Source organism: Ciconia boyciana, chromosome 3 (genome assembly GCF_034638445.1).
Source record: "Ciconia boyciana chromosome 3, ASM3463844v1, whole genome shotgun sequence".
NCBI lineage: Eukaryota > Metazoa > Chordata > Aves > Ciconiiformes > Ciconiidae > Ciconia > Ciconia boyciana.
This window is the reverse complement of record NC_132936.1, coordinates 96,985,733-97,002,551: the sequence shown is the minus strand read 5'-3', so window position 1 is coordinate 97,002,551 and position 16,819 is coordinate 96,985,733. Positions and strand designations below refer to the sequence as shown.

Below are 16,819 nucleotides of genomic sequence, written 5' to 3'. Positions count from 1 at the left end.
CAGAGGATCCTGTGGTGCTACTGAGGCACTGTGGAATTTGGTGTGACAGCCTTGCTTCATCCTTGGGGGTTCAGCCAAGTACCACTGTAAAGCTCAGCTTTACAGCAGCCTAGAGAAGCTGAGAGTCTCGCCCAAAGTCACGCAACTTGTAGTCAAATGGGATGCGGCAGGGTATGTCCTGCTGTAACAGTGCTCTTCCCTAAAGGATGGGGCTTGAAATCCGGAGTCCCGATTCTTACTTTCATTGCTCGACCCTACTTTGTCTCGCACATTTTATCCCACCAGTGGGCTTGTGGCTTGAGCTATCTAGCTTACCCTTCCTCATCCCCACCAGCCAACATTTCACAGCAGTCTAGAAGAAAAGCTTATGGAGAGACCAAAACTTTGCAAGACATCACAACTCCTTACTTTGCCCTTCCCTGCACCCCTGGGGTTTCTCAGCCCCACCAAGTTCTCCTTCCTCCTCAGTCTTTTTCACTGTGTGATTGCAGGGGGTCTCAAGAAAGGCAGTAACCTCACCGTAAATACCAGCCTTACAATAACTGCCTTGCAGCCTGGCTGGGAACGAAGCCCTGTGTTGTTTTATAGGAATTCCCGGAGAATTACTTGCTTAGTCAGACAGCACAGGCTTGTGTTAGTTCAGTTCAGCAGTTCCCTTTGTCTCCTTCTACCAGGTTTGTGCAAAGACCTGTTGGGTCCTTTTAGGTTAGAAACCCTGGTGGTGCGCTGACAGGGCAGCCTGTGCTGCCAGGTCAGACATGGGGGCAGAGGCATCAGGCATGGCTACTGTTGAGCCCTTTGAATAATAAAGGCAGCATTGGGATTCACCTGCAAAAGGATTCAGAGAAAAAACTCAAAATCCTTGCAGCACCTCCCTGCTCCCCCATGCATGCTTGGACAGTGAAATGAGCTTTCCTCAGGCCCCGAACTACCCATGTACAAGTTTCAAGACTTGCTGCAGTGCCAGTCTCTTTTCCAGGCATGTAAGTGGGCCGTGAGTGTGCTGAGGGCTGGATTTTAGATCCAAGAGGCTGGTGCGTGTAGAAATGGTGGATGGGTCTCCAACCCCCTCTCCAAGTTTTGGGCAGCTGTGTGGATTGGCACTGCAGACATGCTCACGGAGTGTAGAATGACAGAAGATGGTGGAGGAGTGGGACTTCTCCCCCCACTCCGCCAGCAGTACTTTCTACTGGAAAAATAATATATACCTTCACCTGAGCACTGTCTTCAGTTTTGGGGTTTTTTTCTTCTGAGTTTTTTTGGGGTGGCTTGTGTATTTTGGGGTTTTTTAAACTTTTTGAGTTTCCAAGGCTTCCTTTACTGTGTTGCTTTTATCTTGCCTTCTACTGGAAAAAGCAGGAAGACTACAAACAAAAGGGGAGAGGAAGTAGAAAGGTCTCACTGTTTACTGTCCATATTGGTAAGATGGTGGGATGTCTTTCCACAGGTCTTCTGTGTTAAGAACTTAATCTGAGAAACACTTTAGTTGCTTTGTTAAAGCAGGGAGGAGTGTTTTCCCACACTTCACACAGCTTTCCAACCGGAAAAGGGTAGAAAACAGTCAGGAGGGAATCTATTATTTCTTTCAAAAGCTGATGGAGAAGTTTCTTCCTTACATGCCTCCACCACCAAGTTTTTCACTATGAAAATGTAGTTGAAGTAATTCTGTATGGAAAAACTGTTCTCTCTTGAAGCCTGGGTTTTTTTTGGAAAGTTTTTTGAGGGGAAAGTGATTTTATTCACTTGCCAACTTTCAAAGTGCTGCCTCAGAACTGGGATGGAGCTGCAACTCACCTGATTATTTCTGTAGTTGCACAGAGTAATTGCTGTTTTAAGTATATCCTGTTTGCCAAGTTGTGCGGTTCGTATGTTATGACAACTTTAATGGCTCTTACAGTATATGGCAAAGGGATTTAGGACTGCAGGCAGGTGCTTTTTACCTTGTTTTTTAATTCTAAATAAATAAACATAATGAAAATAAATAATGGGAACGTCCACATTTACATTAAAGACTGCTTTTTTTCTTCGTAGAAGGAAGATAAATTCACCTACTTCTGAACAGAGTCTAACCACTAATTGACAGAAGTTAGGAAACATCCTTTTGGGCAGGTGTTCATCACTTTATGAAATTTCTTGTACTTTCTTTCGAAACCCAGGGTATCAGCCAATGCCAAATGACTCTGTGCAGGTTGGGCGAGACAGTCTCAGATTAGGTTCATTACTTGACCACCTCTGGTAATTCTTAGTCTTTCATATCTCACTTAACCATCTATCCATCTTGATTGCTAATTAAATGTTGATGAAAAGAGACTCCCTACAACCTTCCTCTCTCTGTTCCCTCGTGCTACTGCTACTAATCCCTGGATTCTACTTCTCTTTCAGAAGATGCTGCTCAAGAAGAATTGTGGAGCGAAGACTAGAGTTATTAAAATTCGTGTAAGTTGCCCTCTTCTGGTGCAGTTCCTTCATCTTTCCACATATATCTAAATGTGGTGATTCTCTTTGAACATCTATGCCTAGAAGATTATTTCTGGAGGTTTCCTGTGGCTTGATCAGCTGCATAACAAAAGTTGCTATTCTGGAGTTGCAATTTAGGTTAGGTGCTGACGAGGCTAATAATCCATCGGCTTTTCCATTTTGGAGCCTATGGGCACAAAGTTTCCTTGGAGTGAAAGTCTACATCCCCTGCTATGAGCTCATACAGTTATGCATAGCTGTCCTGTAGGGTGTCATTCGGATCCTTGACCAAGGGAAGTGCTGATCTGAGGTAACAAGTGGTGTTCGTCAGGGGTGAGAAGTACTGGTAGATAGCTGCGGAAAAGGGACTATACCTGCATGGTGCACTGATGTCTGCAGAACCGTATGGGATGTGGGACTGGATGATGGCAGATGAGAGCTGGATTGCTTGGATGGTTTTGCAGCTGGGATAGCACTGCAGTGTCTGGGCATCTCCCATTCTTGAGCGCACACACGCCTCACAGGGCTTGGTTTGCTCAACTCTCCTGCTTGTAGTTTGTGCTGCCTGCACCTCTGAGTCTGTCTCTAGTATCCCATCCCCTGACTCTTCAGCCAGCATGTCTCCTTTGTGGGTACCTTGGCTTTCTTTCGGTCAGCGCTGTATGGTGCTGTGGGAGATGTGTGCGTGACTTTGCACGCTGCAGCCAAAACAAGTGCGTCAGTCCACTGAGCCCCATATGATCCTCCACATGTTTGCAATACACAGGCAAAACCAGGTCAGGGTGAAGAAAACAGATATCTTTTGTGATAAAACTACTACTTTCACTGCAGTAATTATAGCCAGCAATGATGCCTTGTAAGGGGGATGAATGGCAGACCAGGATCCTTCAGGGTTTACACCTTGCCCAGCAGGAAATAGGACTGAAGCTTTTGTGTACCCAGAAGTGCTGCTGTTTATGGGCATGCCGTTGGGTGCCCCTGCCCATCGCCGCTTTATTTGAGGCGTGGTAGCAGGTAGGGCTGGCTAGAGCCTTGTGCAGAGCTGGATGGTATTTCTCCAGCTCCTCATATGCCTTCTGCCAGGGCACTTCAGTCCTGTCTTCCAGCAGCCCCACAATGACCTGATACTTCTGACTGCACAATTAATCCTGACCTGTTATGTATTCTCCTATGCTCCTGCCTGGATTGTTTTCAGTGGAGCTGTCTCCTCCTGTGCCCTGTGAGCTCTCCCCAGACTGTGCCTGTCCTTCAGACCTACCAACAGTCTAATCCTGCTGCAATGTTTTAGTGCAACTTGTTTATCACCTTCCTTTATCCCTGCCTCACGTGCTTTCGCTGTTTTTTTTTCTGGGTGTCCCTGGACGACAGCTATTTCCAGTGCTGCTTGGTGGCAGTCCCCTAGTCCATGGGCTTTCAGGAACACCTCGGTGGGGTGGTTTCCCTTGACACCTTGAGCTCATTATTGCAGTTTACTCTTGTGCCCCTGGAGAATCTGAGAGGCAGAATTATCCCTTCGCTCCCTACTGAGCCTGTGTCAGCTTGCACCAAAATAAACAGCAGAAACTGAGAGCACACCCTTCTGACAGATGGCACAGAATCCACGCTCCTCTGGCCAACCTTGCTGAGCTGGGACAGTGCATCTCTACCTGAGGCGCTCGTGTGGTTTCCATGACAATAGCATATGATACTTCCCAGTCTCTTGTTGGTCTGTCATGGTGGCAGAGCTGTTAGGTAAAGGAGCATTTTTGCTTCCATTTTTCAAACGATTGCGAGTGTCCGCTTTTATGTACGCATCTTAGGAGGCAGCAGGTCCCTGGCAGAATACCTTGCTAAGGTGCCTCAGCTCTGAAAGCAGCTGAGAGAGGTTGATACCTCTGAAGGATGATGCTGTGCTCTCATCATATAAAAGGAAACCTCAATCCAGCCAGTAAGACGTGCTTGGCACAGGGTTCCTTCTCAGTGTTGCCCAGCAGCAGCACAAGAGGTAATGGGCACAAGTTAAAACGCAGGAAATTCAGGTTGCCCAGAGAAACTGTGGAGTCTCCATCCATGGAGATATTCAAAGCATGCCAGGACATGGTCTTGGGCAAAGTGCTCTTGCTGACCCTGCTCTGAGGAGGGGGGTTGAACTAGACTATCTTTAAAGGTGCCTGCCAACCTCAGCCGTTCTGTGATTTCTGGCTCTTGCCCAGCACTCAGTAATCGCATCAGAGCACACCAGAGACCTTAGCTCACTTGGGAGGGCTATTCTGAGGCCCTACTGAATGTGACCTTTTGAAAAGGATGACAGCAGGAGGCAAGGTGAGAGGCTTGGTTTTTTGTTGCTGAGGGTCTGGTGACACAGGTTCAGTGCTGGGACTTTGCCATTGTGGTGAGGGTGGAAGAAATGAAGACAGATCTCTCATAGCAAATGGGTTGATGAGCTGTTATGGGAGGAACCAGGCGACTGCGTGTCTGAACAGGAAACATCACCATGTGAACTAGTTTGCTTGTGTTGCTGTAGCCCTGAGAAGCCCTGATGCACCAGTGCTCCTGTTTCAGCATAGGTAAAGAGCATGCAGTCTCTTTCTGAATTGAGGTGGGCAGCGACATCCAGACAGCGTACAACTGGATGGAGATGCAGTGAGTGAACTGATCTGAGGAGCAGGCAGGCTACCTAATGGTTTATGCCAGCGGTTTGAAGCAAGGATCCCTGCTTTCTCTCCCCACTTCTCCTGCTGCTGAATAGCTTGAAGGAGAAAGGATTATGGTTATTCCCTCCTGTGCAAGGATGATGATGACAGTGAACTGCTAGTAACATCAATGAAGCATTTTCATCCTGTTCTTGCTGAGGACAGTGTCTCATGTGGTTGTGAGATGATGCATGCTTTTAAAAGTACCCTCCTCCTCACTGATATTTTGGTTGCCTTGACATCTTGGGGCTTTGCTGGCATGTCAGGACGCAAGGTGATGCTTTCTCATGCATCATCCCAGCTATGCTCTTCCTCCCTCTTCTGCTGGAAGTGTCTCCCATGGGAAGGTGAGATGGAGGGGCAGTGTCTTTGCCCTCTGGCACTGAAACACAGTTTCAGCCCTTGGAAATGTTCATGGTCCTTGGGAGTCTTTCCCAAGCAGGTGACCTAGACTGGGTTTTAATTTTCCATGTGCTGTTTTAACACTAAGGTGCCACCTTCTCATTGTTCCCTGTACTTCAGCTTTCCATGGGCCAGCTCAGGTGGCGTTAGGCTACAGCCTTTCCACTTGCTCAGCAGTTCTTCTTAAGCGGGATGATGGGACAGTGATGTGACAAGTCTAAGAACCTAGACAGATTAAGGCAGAGAGATTAATAAACTTCCCAAATGTGCAGAGCTCAGCCGTGTTTGAAATGTCTTCAGGAATAGTAGCTGTGAGAGGTCAGGGCCTACAGTGAAGAGAAAATAATATTAAAAAACCCTCCTCCCTTCTGTTCCCTCTCAGTAGAGGATAATGGAACAGGAGAATCAGTCCCTGCAGGCATGTGAGCAGAGATAAATTGTAGGTGGCAGCATATGTATGAAGTATGGATTTGTGCATAATAGATACACGTAGCATAGCATGTGTCAGTGCAAGGTGAGGGGTAGGCATGGGCCTATATGGGTGTTGCACAGTGAGGTGGGCAATGTGTGTATGCAGACCTGGTCACTGGTGCCCTAAAGTGTCAGCCAGTGTGATGTCTGTAAGTGGAAGCAAGGTGCTAGGTGTGGGTGAGAGGGGTGCACACGTGCGTGGGTATTTTAGCATCCAGAGCATGTTTGCGTGGTGCAGTTGGGTGTTGCGTGGAGACACTTCCTTAGCGCTGGAAGGAGGATGACTGTACAAGCACATGCTCACAGAGTGTAACTGCCTCCACCCTGGACCAGGCTTGGTCAGCTGTAGCCAGCTCTGAATGCGGAGACCCATTTTCCAGAGTCTTTCTATAATACCACAAGTCTTCAGTTCTCCAGGCCCTTTTGGGATGAGAGTTACAAGTCTGTCATTTAGTCCTATTCTTGTTTTTCCTTCACAAACTCCTACATGCAGTCTCTGAATGGGATCAGTGGAGCTGGGCTTATATCAGCAACAGTAGGTGGGTAGAAGACACAACTGGCAAGCCCCTGGGTATCTCGAGAGCTCTTGTTGGGGCAGGCAGAGAGGGAGTAAGGATTTCAAGGCCAATCTGATAACCTAGCTGATCAGAGAGATGTTTTCTGCTATGTAAAAATAAGAATTTTAAATTGGAACATAAACCTTTTGTGCTCTTGCCTTGATCTTATCAATGTTGAGAACGCCCTCTGCTTGGACAGGGGCCAGATCCCTGAAATGACTTCCCTGTCTCTTATCTCTTGCCTCTGCATCCTGAAAGGCCACTGCAGAAACATGCTGGGTTTTCTTCTCCTAAAACAAGGGACCTTTTAGAGCTTGGAGCTGAGCAGGAGATATGCTGGCCTGAGACTTCTTGGCAGACACCGGAGCTATTCACAAATGCAAGGCATACTAGGTGACAGAGCACTATTGGTGCAAACCTCTGGTTCTGGCTGCGCAGCAAGAAGTAAAGATTTCTAAAAAATCAGAAGACACTCTGTGTATACATATACACACACATATGTATGCTGCCTCTTCCATCACAGGCTCCCAAGGTGCTTTGCAAGCATTGCTAAATATAGCATCCCAGAGGCAGATAAATATCATGATTGCAATTTCAGAGTGAGTTAAACTGAGAAACTAGCAGAGAATGTGACTTGCCTGAAGAGAGACAGTGTGAGGAGAACTGAACTCTGGGCTTTGATATTCAAACACTTGAGCTGTGTTCTTATTCACGCCATATCATGCAGTCTAAACAGCTCTGACATCTCAGGCAGCAGAGATCCCAAACTGCAGCTTGCTAACAGTTTGTCAAACTCTCCTGGTTGTCTTTAGTATGTGACTGAGTGCCTAAACCCGAACCTGCCCTCTAGAAGCAACAAGAGAGACTCGTCTCCCTGGCCAGTTGCATCCTTGGGTTACTTACTGGGCAGAGGTCCCTCATGAAGCACTCCAGTTTCTTAGGTGGTCTCTTGTTTCCTGTTGATGGGCATGTATCTGCTGAGCAAAATGGAGAAGGTCCTCTGGTAAGTGAGAGCATGAATATCCATTTGCTTATTGGGGAAATGAGCTCCCCCCATGCTCCTCCCAACCCAGCCACTGAGCTGCCTGCTAAAGGTCTCTGTGCTGGCCCTGGAGAACCCCAGCCCTTGGTGTGAATAATTCTTGACAAAAGACTTTGTCCAGAGTTTCCTTAGTGTGGGGAAGGATCCAGTGTAACCCAGGTGCGAATGCCTCTGTTTGTTAAAAACTATCCCAAACATCTGGCTCCAGACATTGTTTTATTTGGCATTGCTTTTATTGGATTTCATGGCAAAAGCTAACCAGCCTTCAGCCTGTCCATAGCAGCCAGAAGAGGGACTGTCATGTCTCTCTCTTCTGCTTCCTTAAAGAAAATAATTTTTATTGCTGCCTGCTTTTCATAAATTCCTGCCATGTATGCCCTTGCACCTGTTAAATCATTTAAGTGCTTGCAGAATAGACATTGTGGAATAACCAAGAGCTCTCTAATCCAGACTACCATTAAAGTAGTGAGTAGCTGGTGAGTCAGGAGGCTGACATCCTATTTTCAATGCTGTCCTTGCTTTGTGGTCTGATACGGGTTGTGGGTCCGTTTTAAGAATGGGGGAGTGGGGAGGGGTAGAAAGGATGTTGGGACTGAGGTGCAGCCCAGTGACCGGCTGCTCCTGGGACAGCCCTGTGTGTCAGTAGTGGCTGTGGCTGGTGGCACCGTGGTTCAGGGGGCTGGGAAGTGGCAAGGTATGTTTCATGGGGGGGGAGGGGGACAGATTTGGTGACTTTTGGGTCACACCTGGGTGATGGAGCAGAGAGAGAGGGGTGTAGGGGATGACAGAGGGTCACAGCGGCTCTGCCACTGTTTTCTGGCAGAGCTTCAAGTCCAAGATGGCAGGTCAGGTGCATCTTTTTACCACTGCATCTAGGCCCACTGCCTTTGCTCCCTGCTCCGCTTTGTTCGCGTGGCTGTGGGAACCTGGCACCCGTTCCCTCTTCCAGTCCCCAGAGCTGTAATCCTCTTTTCCCACACACCTCTCCCATAATACACCCACTTCCTGCGCTTGGCTTCCACGACTGGGGCGGTTTGTCCAGAGGCAAACGCACTGTGTCAGCATGCGTTTGCAGCCTGCTCATGCCAGGGTAATTAATACTCACTTTGCAGTTTTAATTTGGGTTCTCTTTAAGTTGAAAGCAGTGTGCTTCTCTGTGCCAGCTTGCCTGGCCAGAGGGAATCGGGTTCCCCTGGCCTCATGCAAACTGGAAGCTGCACATGCCCAAGTATGCACCACGTGCCGGCTCTGTGAGAAGCATGGTATCTGGGGATCCCGGCCCGAAGGGTGGAGGACTGTGAGGGCAGCCAGCTGCGATCATAGAATCATAGAATGCTTTGGATTGGAAGGGACCTTGACAGGTCATCTAGTCCAACCTCCCTGCAAGAGCAGGGACATCTGTAACTAGATCAGGTTGCTCAGAGCCCCATCCAACCTGACCTTGAATGTTTCCAGGGATGGGGCCTCCACTACCTCTCTGGGCAACCTGTTCCAGTGCCTCACCACCCTCACTGTAAAAAAATTTTTCTTAAATCCAGTCTAAATCTGCCCTCCCTTAGTTTAAAACCATTGCTTCTTGTCCTGTCACAACAGGCCTTGCTAAAAAGTCTGTCCCTGTCCTTCCTATAGGCCCCCTTTAAGTACTGGCAGGCTGCTATAAGGTCTCCCTGCAGCCTTCTGTTCTCCAGGCTGAACAACCCCAACTCTCTCACCCTGTCCTCGTAGGAGAGGTGCTCCAGCCCTCGGATCATTTTCGTGGCCCTCCCCTGGACCCACTGCAACAGCTCCATGTCCTTCTTGTGCTGAGGGCTCCAGAGCTGGACGCAGTACTCCAGGTGAGGTCTCACCAGAGCAGAGTAGAAGGGCAGAATCACCTCCCTTGACTGCTGGCCACGCTTCTTTTGATGCAGCCCAGGATACGGTTGGCCTTCTGGGCTGCGAGTGCACATTGTTGGCTCATGTCCAGCTTTTCGTCCATCAGTACCCCCAAGTCCTTTTCCACAGGGCTGCTCTTGATCACATCATCCCCCAGCCTGTATTGAAACCAAGGATTGCCCTGACCCAGGTGTAGGACCCTGCACTTGGCCCTGTTGAACCTCATGGGGTTCACACAGGCCCACTTCTCCAGCTTGTCCAGATCCCTCTGGATGATATCCCGTCCTTCTGGCGTGTCAACTGCACCACTCGGCTTGGTGTCATCTGCAAACTTGCTGAGGGTGCACTTGATCTCGCTGTCAGTGTCATTGACGAAAATATTGAACAGCACTGGTCCCAGTACAGACCCCTGAGGGACACCACTCGTCACTAATCTCCATCTGGACATGGAGTCATTGACTGCTACCCTCTGGATGTGACCATCCAACCAATTCCTTATCCACTGAACAGTCCACCCATCAAATCCGTATCTCTCCAATTTAGAGAGAAGGATGTTGTGAGGGAGCGTGTCAAAGGCTTTACAGAAGTCCAGATAGATGACATCCACTGCTTTTCCCTTGTCCACGGATGTGGTAACTCCCTCGTAGAAAGCCACTAGGTTGGTGAGGCAGGACTTGCCCTGGTGAAGCCATGTTGCCTGTCTCAAATCACCTCCCTGTCCTCCATGTGCTCTAGCATAGCTTCTAGGAGGATCTGTTCCATGATCTTCCCAGGCACAGAGGTGGGGCTGACAGGTCGGTAGTTCCCAGGGTCATCCTTTCTACCCTTTTTAAAGATGGGCACAATGTTTCCCTTTCTCCAGTCACCAGGGACTTCACCTGACTGCCATGACTTTTCAAATGTCATGGAGAGTGGCTTGGCAGCTACATCAGCCAATTCCCTCAGGACTCTGGGATGCATCTCATCAGATCCCTCTGGAGGGAGGGAGGATGTTCCTGCCACACAGGGAAGGCTGGAAAGGGGAAGGTGGGGAGGAAGGAGAGGACAAGGTAGTGTCACTTGTGTACAGACTAAAACTGCTAAGGGCTCTACTCGGATGTAGTTGAGAGATTTAGGGCCAGATCGTGCCTTGCCTGTGTCTGTGCTTGCTTGGAGCTCCTCTCGTGCCTGCTCCTCCTCCTGCTCAGGTATATGCAGACCCTGTGGTGTGTGCAGGGAAGGACAGGCCACTTTGTATCAAAAAAAGAGAAAGTGGGGGCAAGACACAGCTCACTAGTAGGGGGATGTGGGTTCATTCACTTCTTCCTAAGAGATTTGTGTGGCCTTCAGAGCATGATCTTCACTGGGACCCTGGAGCGGTGAGTTCCCCAAGTTGGCCGGGGAGCACTGACAACCTGCCCCTCTGAATGACCCATCTGTCCCTTTTCATTGTGGAGCCTCCTTCCTTCAGATTGTCAGGCAGGCAAAATCAAAGCTTGCAGTCAGCTTTCTCAAAGATACATCTCAAAGACACGTGAGAGAGGAGAAAGGCTTATTACACTGGTGCCAGCAAGGACCCATATCTGAAACTGGCCTATTTCTGCTTTTGGGCAAGTGACCAGCAAGCATCTGCTAGACGCTTTGAAGTACCTTCCAAAAAAGCTCAGTGTTGTCTGTCTGGTGGCACCTCTATAAGTCTGGTAGTTGCCATCTGACAACTCCACACACACATTTGCAAATGTTTGATAGATTTTTTTAATTTTTTTTTTCTTTTCTAAGAGGAACAGTGGTGTGTTTGTAAACTATAGAACTGGTTTTTGCAATGTGGTTGCATAGAAGGAAGTAGGTATTAGGCAGCCTGACGCTGGTGGAGGAGGACAGGCCTTTCAGCCTTTTAGGGAAGGGTAATGGAGAACACAGAAAAACAGTGCTAACTGCAAAGTTTTTTATTCCTTGTCAGAACAGTGTTTGGAGTTGATCTTTTTTTCTTGGAAGAGAAGGGAGAAGAGTAGTCTTAAAATGAAGTTCTGCCATGGTGTATCTTTTAGCTATCCCCTGAAATTAAACTGCGTATGAATGTGGGGATGGAGGAGAGACTTTCAGGAGGGAAGGGATTTGCCTTTGAAAAGTTATTCTTTGAGCTGCTCCAGGTCTGTGACTGGAATAAATTGTCAGAGGCCCTATTGGAGTTAATGAAGAAGCAGTTAAGTGTGAATTGCTGCTCTACTGGAGGAGCTGGTCCTGCTTGTCAGCAACTATTTCTTGAAAACTGCCTGAAGCGAGGCTGTAGTTGAAAGGAAATAGCCTCTCATCAGAAAGTCGCAACACCTAGATGCTAATTAGTTCATCCTGGCTGCCTGACTGTGATGTATGTATTGTACACAGGAGAAACTGAGGCACAGATGATGGGAAGTGGCTTGGTCAGGACCGTGTCCAGAATTACAGATGTAGCTAGGAGCAGGCTTGTGGGTCCCCTTCCCTTGCTCACATCTGATGGTTTCACACATCAAAGTTGAAGTGTCACCAGTTTCTTTTCTAACCACCTGGCAAGGGTGACAGGAACAAGGGCAAAGTGGAATTAAAAGCAGTGTACCTGCAAGTGCTTCACTGTGGAGTCAGACAGCCTTTACTGTCTCTGTGCCCTGCTTGAATATCGGTACTACCTCTGGCTCTGTCCACTCCTGGGCAAGGCGGCTGTCTCATGAACAGGCAGCATCACAGGCAGGCGTCCGTCTTTGCCAAGGATCTGCTGGGGATTTATTCCTTTCCACACAGGGTGGTGGTGGGAATCGGATGCGCCTTTACAACTTGCAATTACATGGTGCCTTTCATCCCAAAGGACTTTTAACAAGTGAGTCTACAGACTGCGAAGGGATCATTCACCCACCACTGAGAGGCATCCACCACTGGAAGGCAGCATCCTTTCAAGGGAGCTCGGCAGCATTTCCCAACTGCTGGGGTAGGAAAGAAGGGACTCCTGTGCTGGGTTGGCCCTGAGTAGGGGATGGGTTGGCAGAGTGCACAAACTGATCTGATTTTGAATCCTGCCAGGATACTAGAGCTCTTATGAAAGAGGACCAAAGAGTATTAAGCAGGGCTCAGTTTTGTATCGCCCCTAGCCTTCTAAGACATTGCAGTGTTAGGTAACTTCATTTCCCCCCTCCTGTGGGGATTGTCATTCCTACAGCTGAAAGCACGCTTGGAGCTGTGCTTGCCTTTGTGTTGTCCAAAGCAGAGAACTGCGCTTCTGTGGAATCATGAGTCTAAAATTAAGTTATTTCACAATCTGCATTTGGGATATTTTCCCAGACTTCACAAGGGTAAGGGATAGGTTTCTAGGAGGAGTGTGGGTTTGTATTAGCAGATTTATCCTTTACCTGTTTATCTTCTTCCTATGTACTTTCTCCTTGCTGAAATGTTACAATTATGTTACAGATGGATTTATGGAGGAGTTGCCCATTTCTCTGTTTTCTGAGGGCTGCTAAGATGATTGAAATTCTGTATTTCTTCTGTGGTGTTTAATCTCACTAGTCGTCTTTGAGGCACTGGCATCCTGTCGCTATCTGTACCAATTTTAGGTGTGCTTCTTTGTTAATGTGTTTCAGATATGTTTCAAGCCTGGTTGCTTATTTACCAGTGTTTAATGGTGTTAATGCAATTGGTGACCACAGTACAGGTTTGCAAGAGTGTGTATGTAGGTGTGCATATATAAGGGAAGAAGTGTGTGTCTGGGTGCATGCTGACAAGCGTGTGTGACCAAGGTGGTCTGCATATAGTTGCTTGAAACACGTGTTAACACAAGCTAACTCCCTTAGGAGCTCATCTAAATCAAATGAGGCGTGCAATGAGGCAGTATGGGTGTCTGCAGGTACTGAAACTACCTTCTGCTCCGGGCAGTTGTACAAGCAAGTGATGAGCTGTGCTCCCTTGGACTGTCCTCTGGTTGCTGGTGGAGTTCAGGCCCTGCTTGGCTTGAGTTACAATGTGAGCGGACAAGATTTGTATGAGTGGGGACAGCTGCTCTTGTGATTTCCAAGTCAGGAAGAGGTCTGTGTGTGCATGGAGGGGTGTGGACAAGTGACCAGGGAAAGGCATGTGTACCGGGGAGAACCTGAGGCGTGTGGGAGCAGGTGAGCATGTGCAAGTGAGCATGAGTGTGTGACAGAGCGTGCATCTGAGCGTGTGCACCTTCCTGCCGGCAGCCAAGTGCTTGTATCTCGGGCCGTTCTCCAGCTGTGCAAATACATTGCTTAACAAATTGAGGGCTCTGGTTAATGATTGCCATTAGCACAGGGCCCATATTAGGCTCCATTTTGTGCGAGTTACCCAGCTGCCCGAATGCCATTAGGGTGAACGCACTGGCCTTTAATGTCAAGCGTGGAGTGTTTGTGCTCTGAGGAGCCTCTGCAGGAGCTGGCCTGGCGTTGCTCAGCAGGGGCTGTCAGGCAGGTTTGTGGCAAGCTCTCCGGGGGCCTGCTGCAGTAGCAGCAACTCTCACAGCCTTCCTTAGTCAAAGTGATGTCCCAGGCATCATAGGCTGGTGCTGGGTGCCCAAGGGGAAGGGCAGGCTGGCTAGGACACTTGCCCAGACTACAGGGAGGCAGCTGGCCCAAGCGACAGGGTGGGAGGAACGTGTTCCCCTTTCTGGCAGCCGGCCCTATCCGTTTTCTTTCTGGGAATACATCTACAGAGCTTTGCCTTGTGCTACTCATCAGAGCCAGACCACCACATGCTGTCATCCCAAATGGTGCCGTGGACTAAGCCAGATCAGGCCTGGTCATCCCTAGAGCAAAATACAAGCTCCAAAGAAAACATGCTGTTCTGCAAGAAGAGAGTGGAGTGCTTTGGTGCTGGTGCTCTTTCTTTCCTCCAGCAAGGTCCCTAGCTGAGGTGCCGCCCCGTCAATCATGGAGTAGGTAGGTGCAAGACATACTGGTACTGTTCAGGGTTATAAATGACTGCAGATTGGTCAGGGTGTTCCCCTGAATTAAGGCAGTTGTGTTACTGCCTACAGTTGGACACAGGGCCCTTCTCACCCTGCCCTCGCCTGCTGTTGTGGTGGCTGCGCTGTTGAAAGCCAGCCGTCGTCTTGTGGCCGCTTGAGAGGTGCCATGATGAAGACGCAGGATTGGGTGCAGTTTGAGCCTTACTTGCAGCTGCCTGACCACCTGTGCATCTTTGCATCCTCCTGTGTCTTCTCATGTCCCTGTCCTTCACCTCAGCCGTTGTTCTGTGCCCGTCTCCCTCGCGGTGCCCTGGGAAGGCTCTCTGCCCCACACACTGGCCCCAGAAGAAGGCCTAAGAGAAACCCCAGGGTGCCTTCCAACCCAAAGCCTGGCGAGTTTTGTGGATGACTTTCGTCTGTCCTCTGGACCCGTGTTTCCTCAGCCTCTTCTCCATCTGCTGTCTGCCAGAAATGAACTGATTCAGCTGCCTTCCCTAATCCTGTCTGGCATTTCAAAATGGAGGGGACTGCCAGGTTCTTTGTTCCCGTTCCCTCTTGGCACTGGCAGGGGACCTTCTCTGCTCTGGAGAAGGACAAATGTGCTGATTTATTCTGCCCCTTAGCTTTGAATAGGGGTTGCTATGTTACCCTCCACCTCTGAGGCTTGCCAGAGCACACACCATATATAACCCCACAGCAGGTGGCTATTGAGTAAAGGCCCTTAAATCTGCCTTTCTTGTTTCTTATGCTGCTGGCCAAGGTGTCAGGGGGATGTAGCAGGGCATGATTTGCTGGCTGAAACTCCAGGTACAGCTGATGCCAAGCACCATGTTGGCATTTTCCATTCTCAAGTGCCCATCTTAATTTGCGGAGGAGGTACCAACTAGGCAGAAACACGCTGCCCACGCTGGCTTTTAAAGAGAACTTTCTGACATGAAGGCTGCCCCATGGGCCCGAGCTGTGACCACGATCCTGGAGGCAGAGGCTTCCAGATCCTGTTGCAGTGACTGCAGCACCCGGGGCCTGACCTGGGCACTTCCGTAGCACGCTCTAATTTGGCATGACTGTTTGAGTAAGCCTGACCATTTGAGCAGCTTTCTGGGAAAAGTTGCATGTGCTTGTCCTGTGATGACAAGTTAAAACCCAGCCAAGATAGAGGCAGGTGGCATCAAAACATCACCTTGCCATGCTGGTATGTGGTTGCAGCTGTCTGATAGGCCTGACTTTGAAGTGCCAAAATGAAACTCTATCTTAGAGGAGACAGTAGAGTTGGTAATTGTTCCTAAAAAGCCTAATCCTTTGAGGAACAGTCCCTTAGTGCAGACTGAGCAACGGAAACCATGGGTCTTACTAGGAAAGGCCTAGAAGAGGCAGCAGGGAGGCACATAACACCAGAGCCCAGGCCAGGTCTCTTCTCACTGGGCTTTTTCCAACCTCCATGAAAACAATAGTAAAGCCCTTCCCAGCAGTGATGGGAGTGAGATGAGATGGGGGACGACATTTGCATGAGTTTCTGAGCTGCTCAACTCTCCAGCATGTGGCACTTGGTAGCTCACACCTGTCCCTGGGGAATGAACTCTGCAGGAGCATGATGAAAGATACCATCCCTGGAAGTATTTAAAAGACGTTTGGATGAGGTGCTTAGGGACATGGTTTAGTGGTGGACTTGGTAGTGTTAGGTTTACGGTTGGACTCGATGATCCTAAAGGTCTTTTCCAACCTATACGATTCTGTGAAAGACTCCGCTGGCCCATAGAGCAGCGAGGCCTCCTCTCCTGGCCCATGAGCGTCTGTGAAGCAGCTGCCTCACTGGTGCTTCTGCTTGCTTAAGGAAAGAAAGAAAACGAAGTTCCCGAGAGGTAAATGGAAAACACTTCCTATTTAACAGAGTGGAATCACTTTGGCACCATAATTCCTCTGGGATCCACAGGTCCCAGCACAGCCTAGTGGGGAACAGCATTGCTGTCCTGTCACACAGTGCAGGGAGTGCACGAGTATTTCTGTCCTCCTTACTCTGGATCTGCTCTGACCATGCTCTGAACACGGGGAGCAAAAAGGGAGAGAATGGTCTTTGGTGGTGGTACAAACCAGGCTGTAAGGCCTTCAGGTGGGATCTTTTGCTCTGAGCATCTCCCTCCTCATTGAACTGTGGAGTCTGGTGCAAAACTCTGGAGAGTTTCAATGTGTCTGGGACTTTATAGATTAAGAAAGGGTGATTTGTAAATCCTTACTGGAGAGCTATTGAAAAACAGGACTGAAGAACGAGTCTTCAGAGATGACCTGGTTTATCTCCCTGCTCTAAAAGTGTAGTACATCCTCCTTTCAAGGCCAAGTGAATCTGAATTTAGCTTTTCCATGTGATACCTTCTGGCAGCGATGCTGTTCTGACTCTGGGACTTTAAATGCATCACGGATATCC

General features: G+C 48.9%; 1 protein-coding gene across 3 annotated transcripts in view; it reads left to right on the top strand.

The window, feature by feature from the left end:
* The window catches only part of LOC140649468 (uncharacterized), a 64,094-nt gene that overhangs the window by 40,193 nt on the left and 7,082 nt on the right, over nt 1-16,819 (top strand). The window contains exon 4 of one of the 3 annotated variants that reach the window (XM_072856723.1): nt 2,386-2,436. The exons of 1 other annotated variant lie outside the window; for it this stretch is intronic. In XM_072856723.1, the coding sequence (XP_072712824.1) occupies nt 2,386-2,436 (51 nt within the window). Of the gene's footprint in view, nt 1-2,382; nt 2,437-16,819 lie in introns of all 3 variants that reach the window. One more of the 3 variants, XM_072856722.1, reaches the window with a different exon arrangement.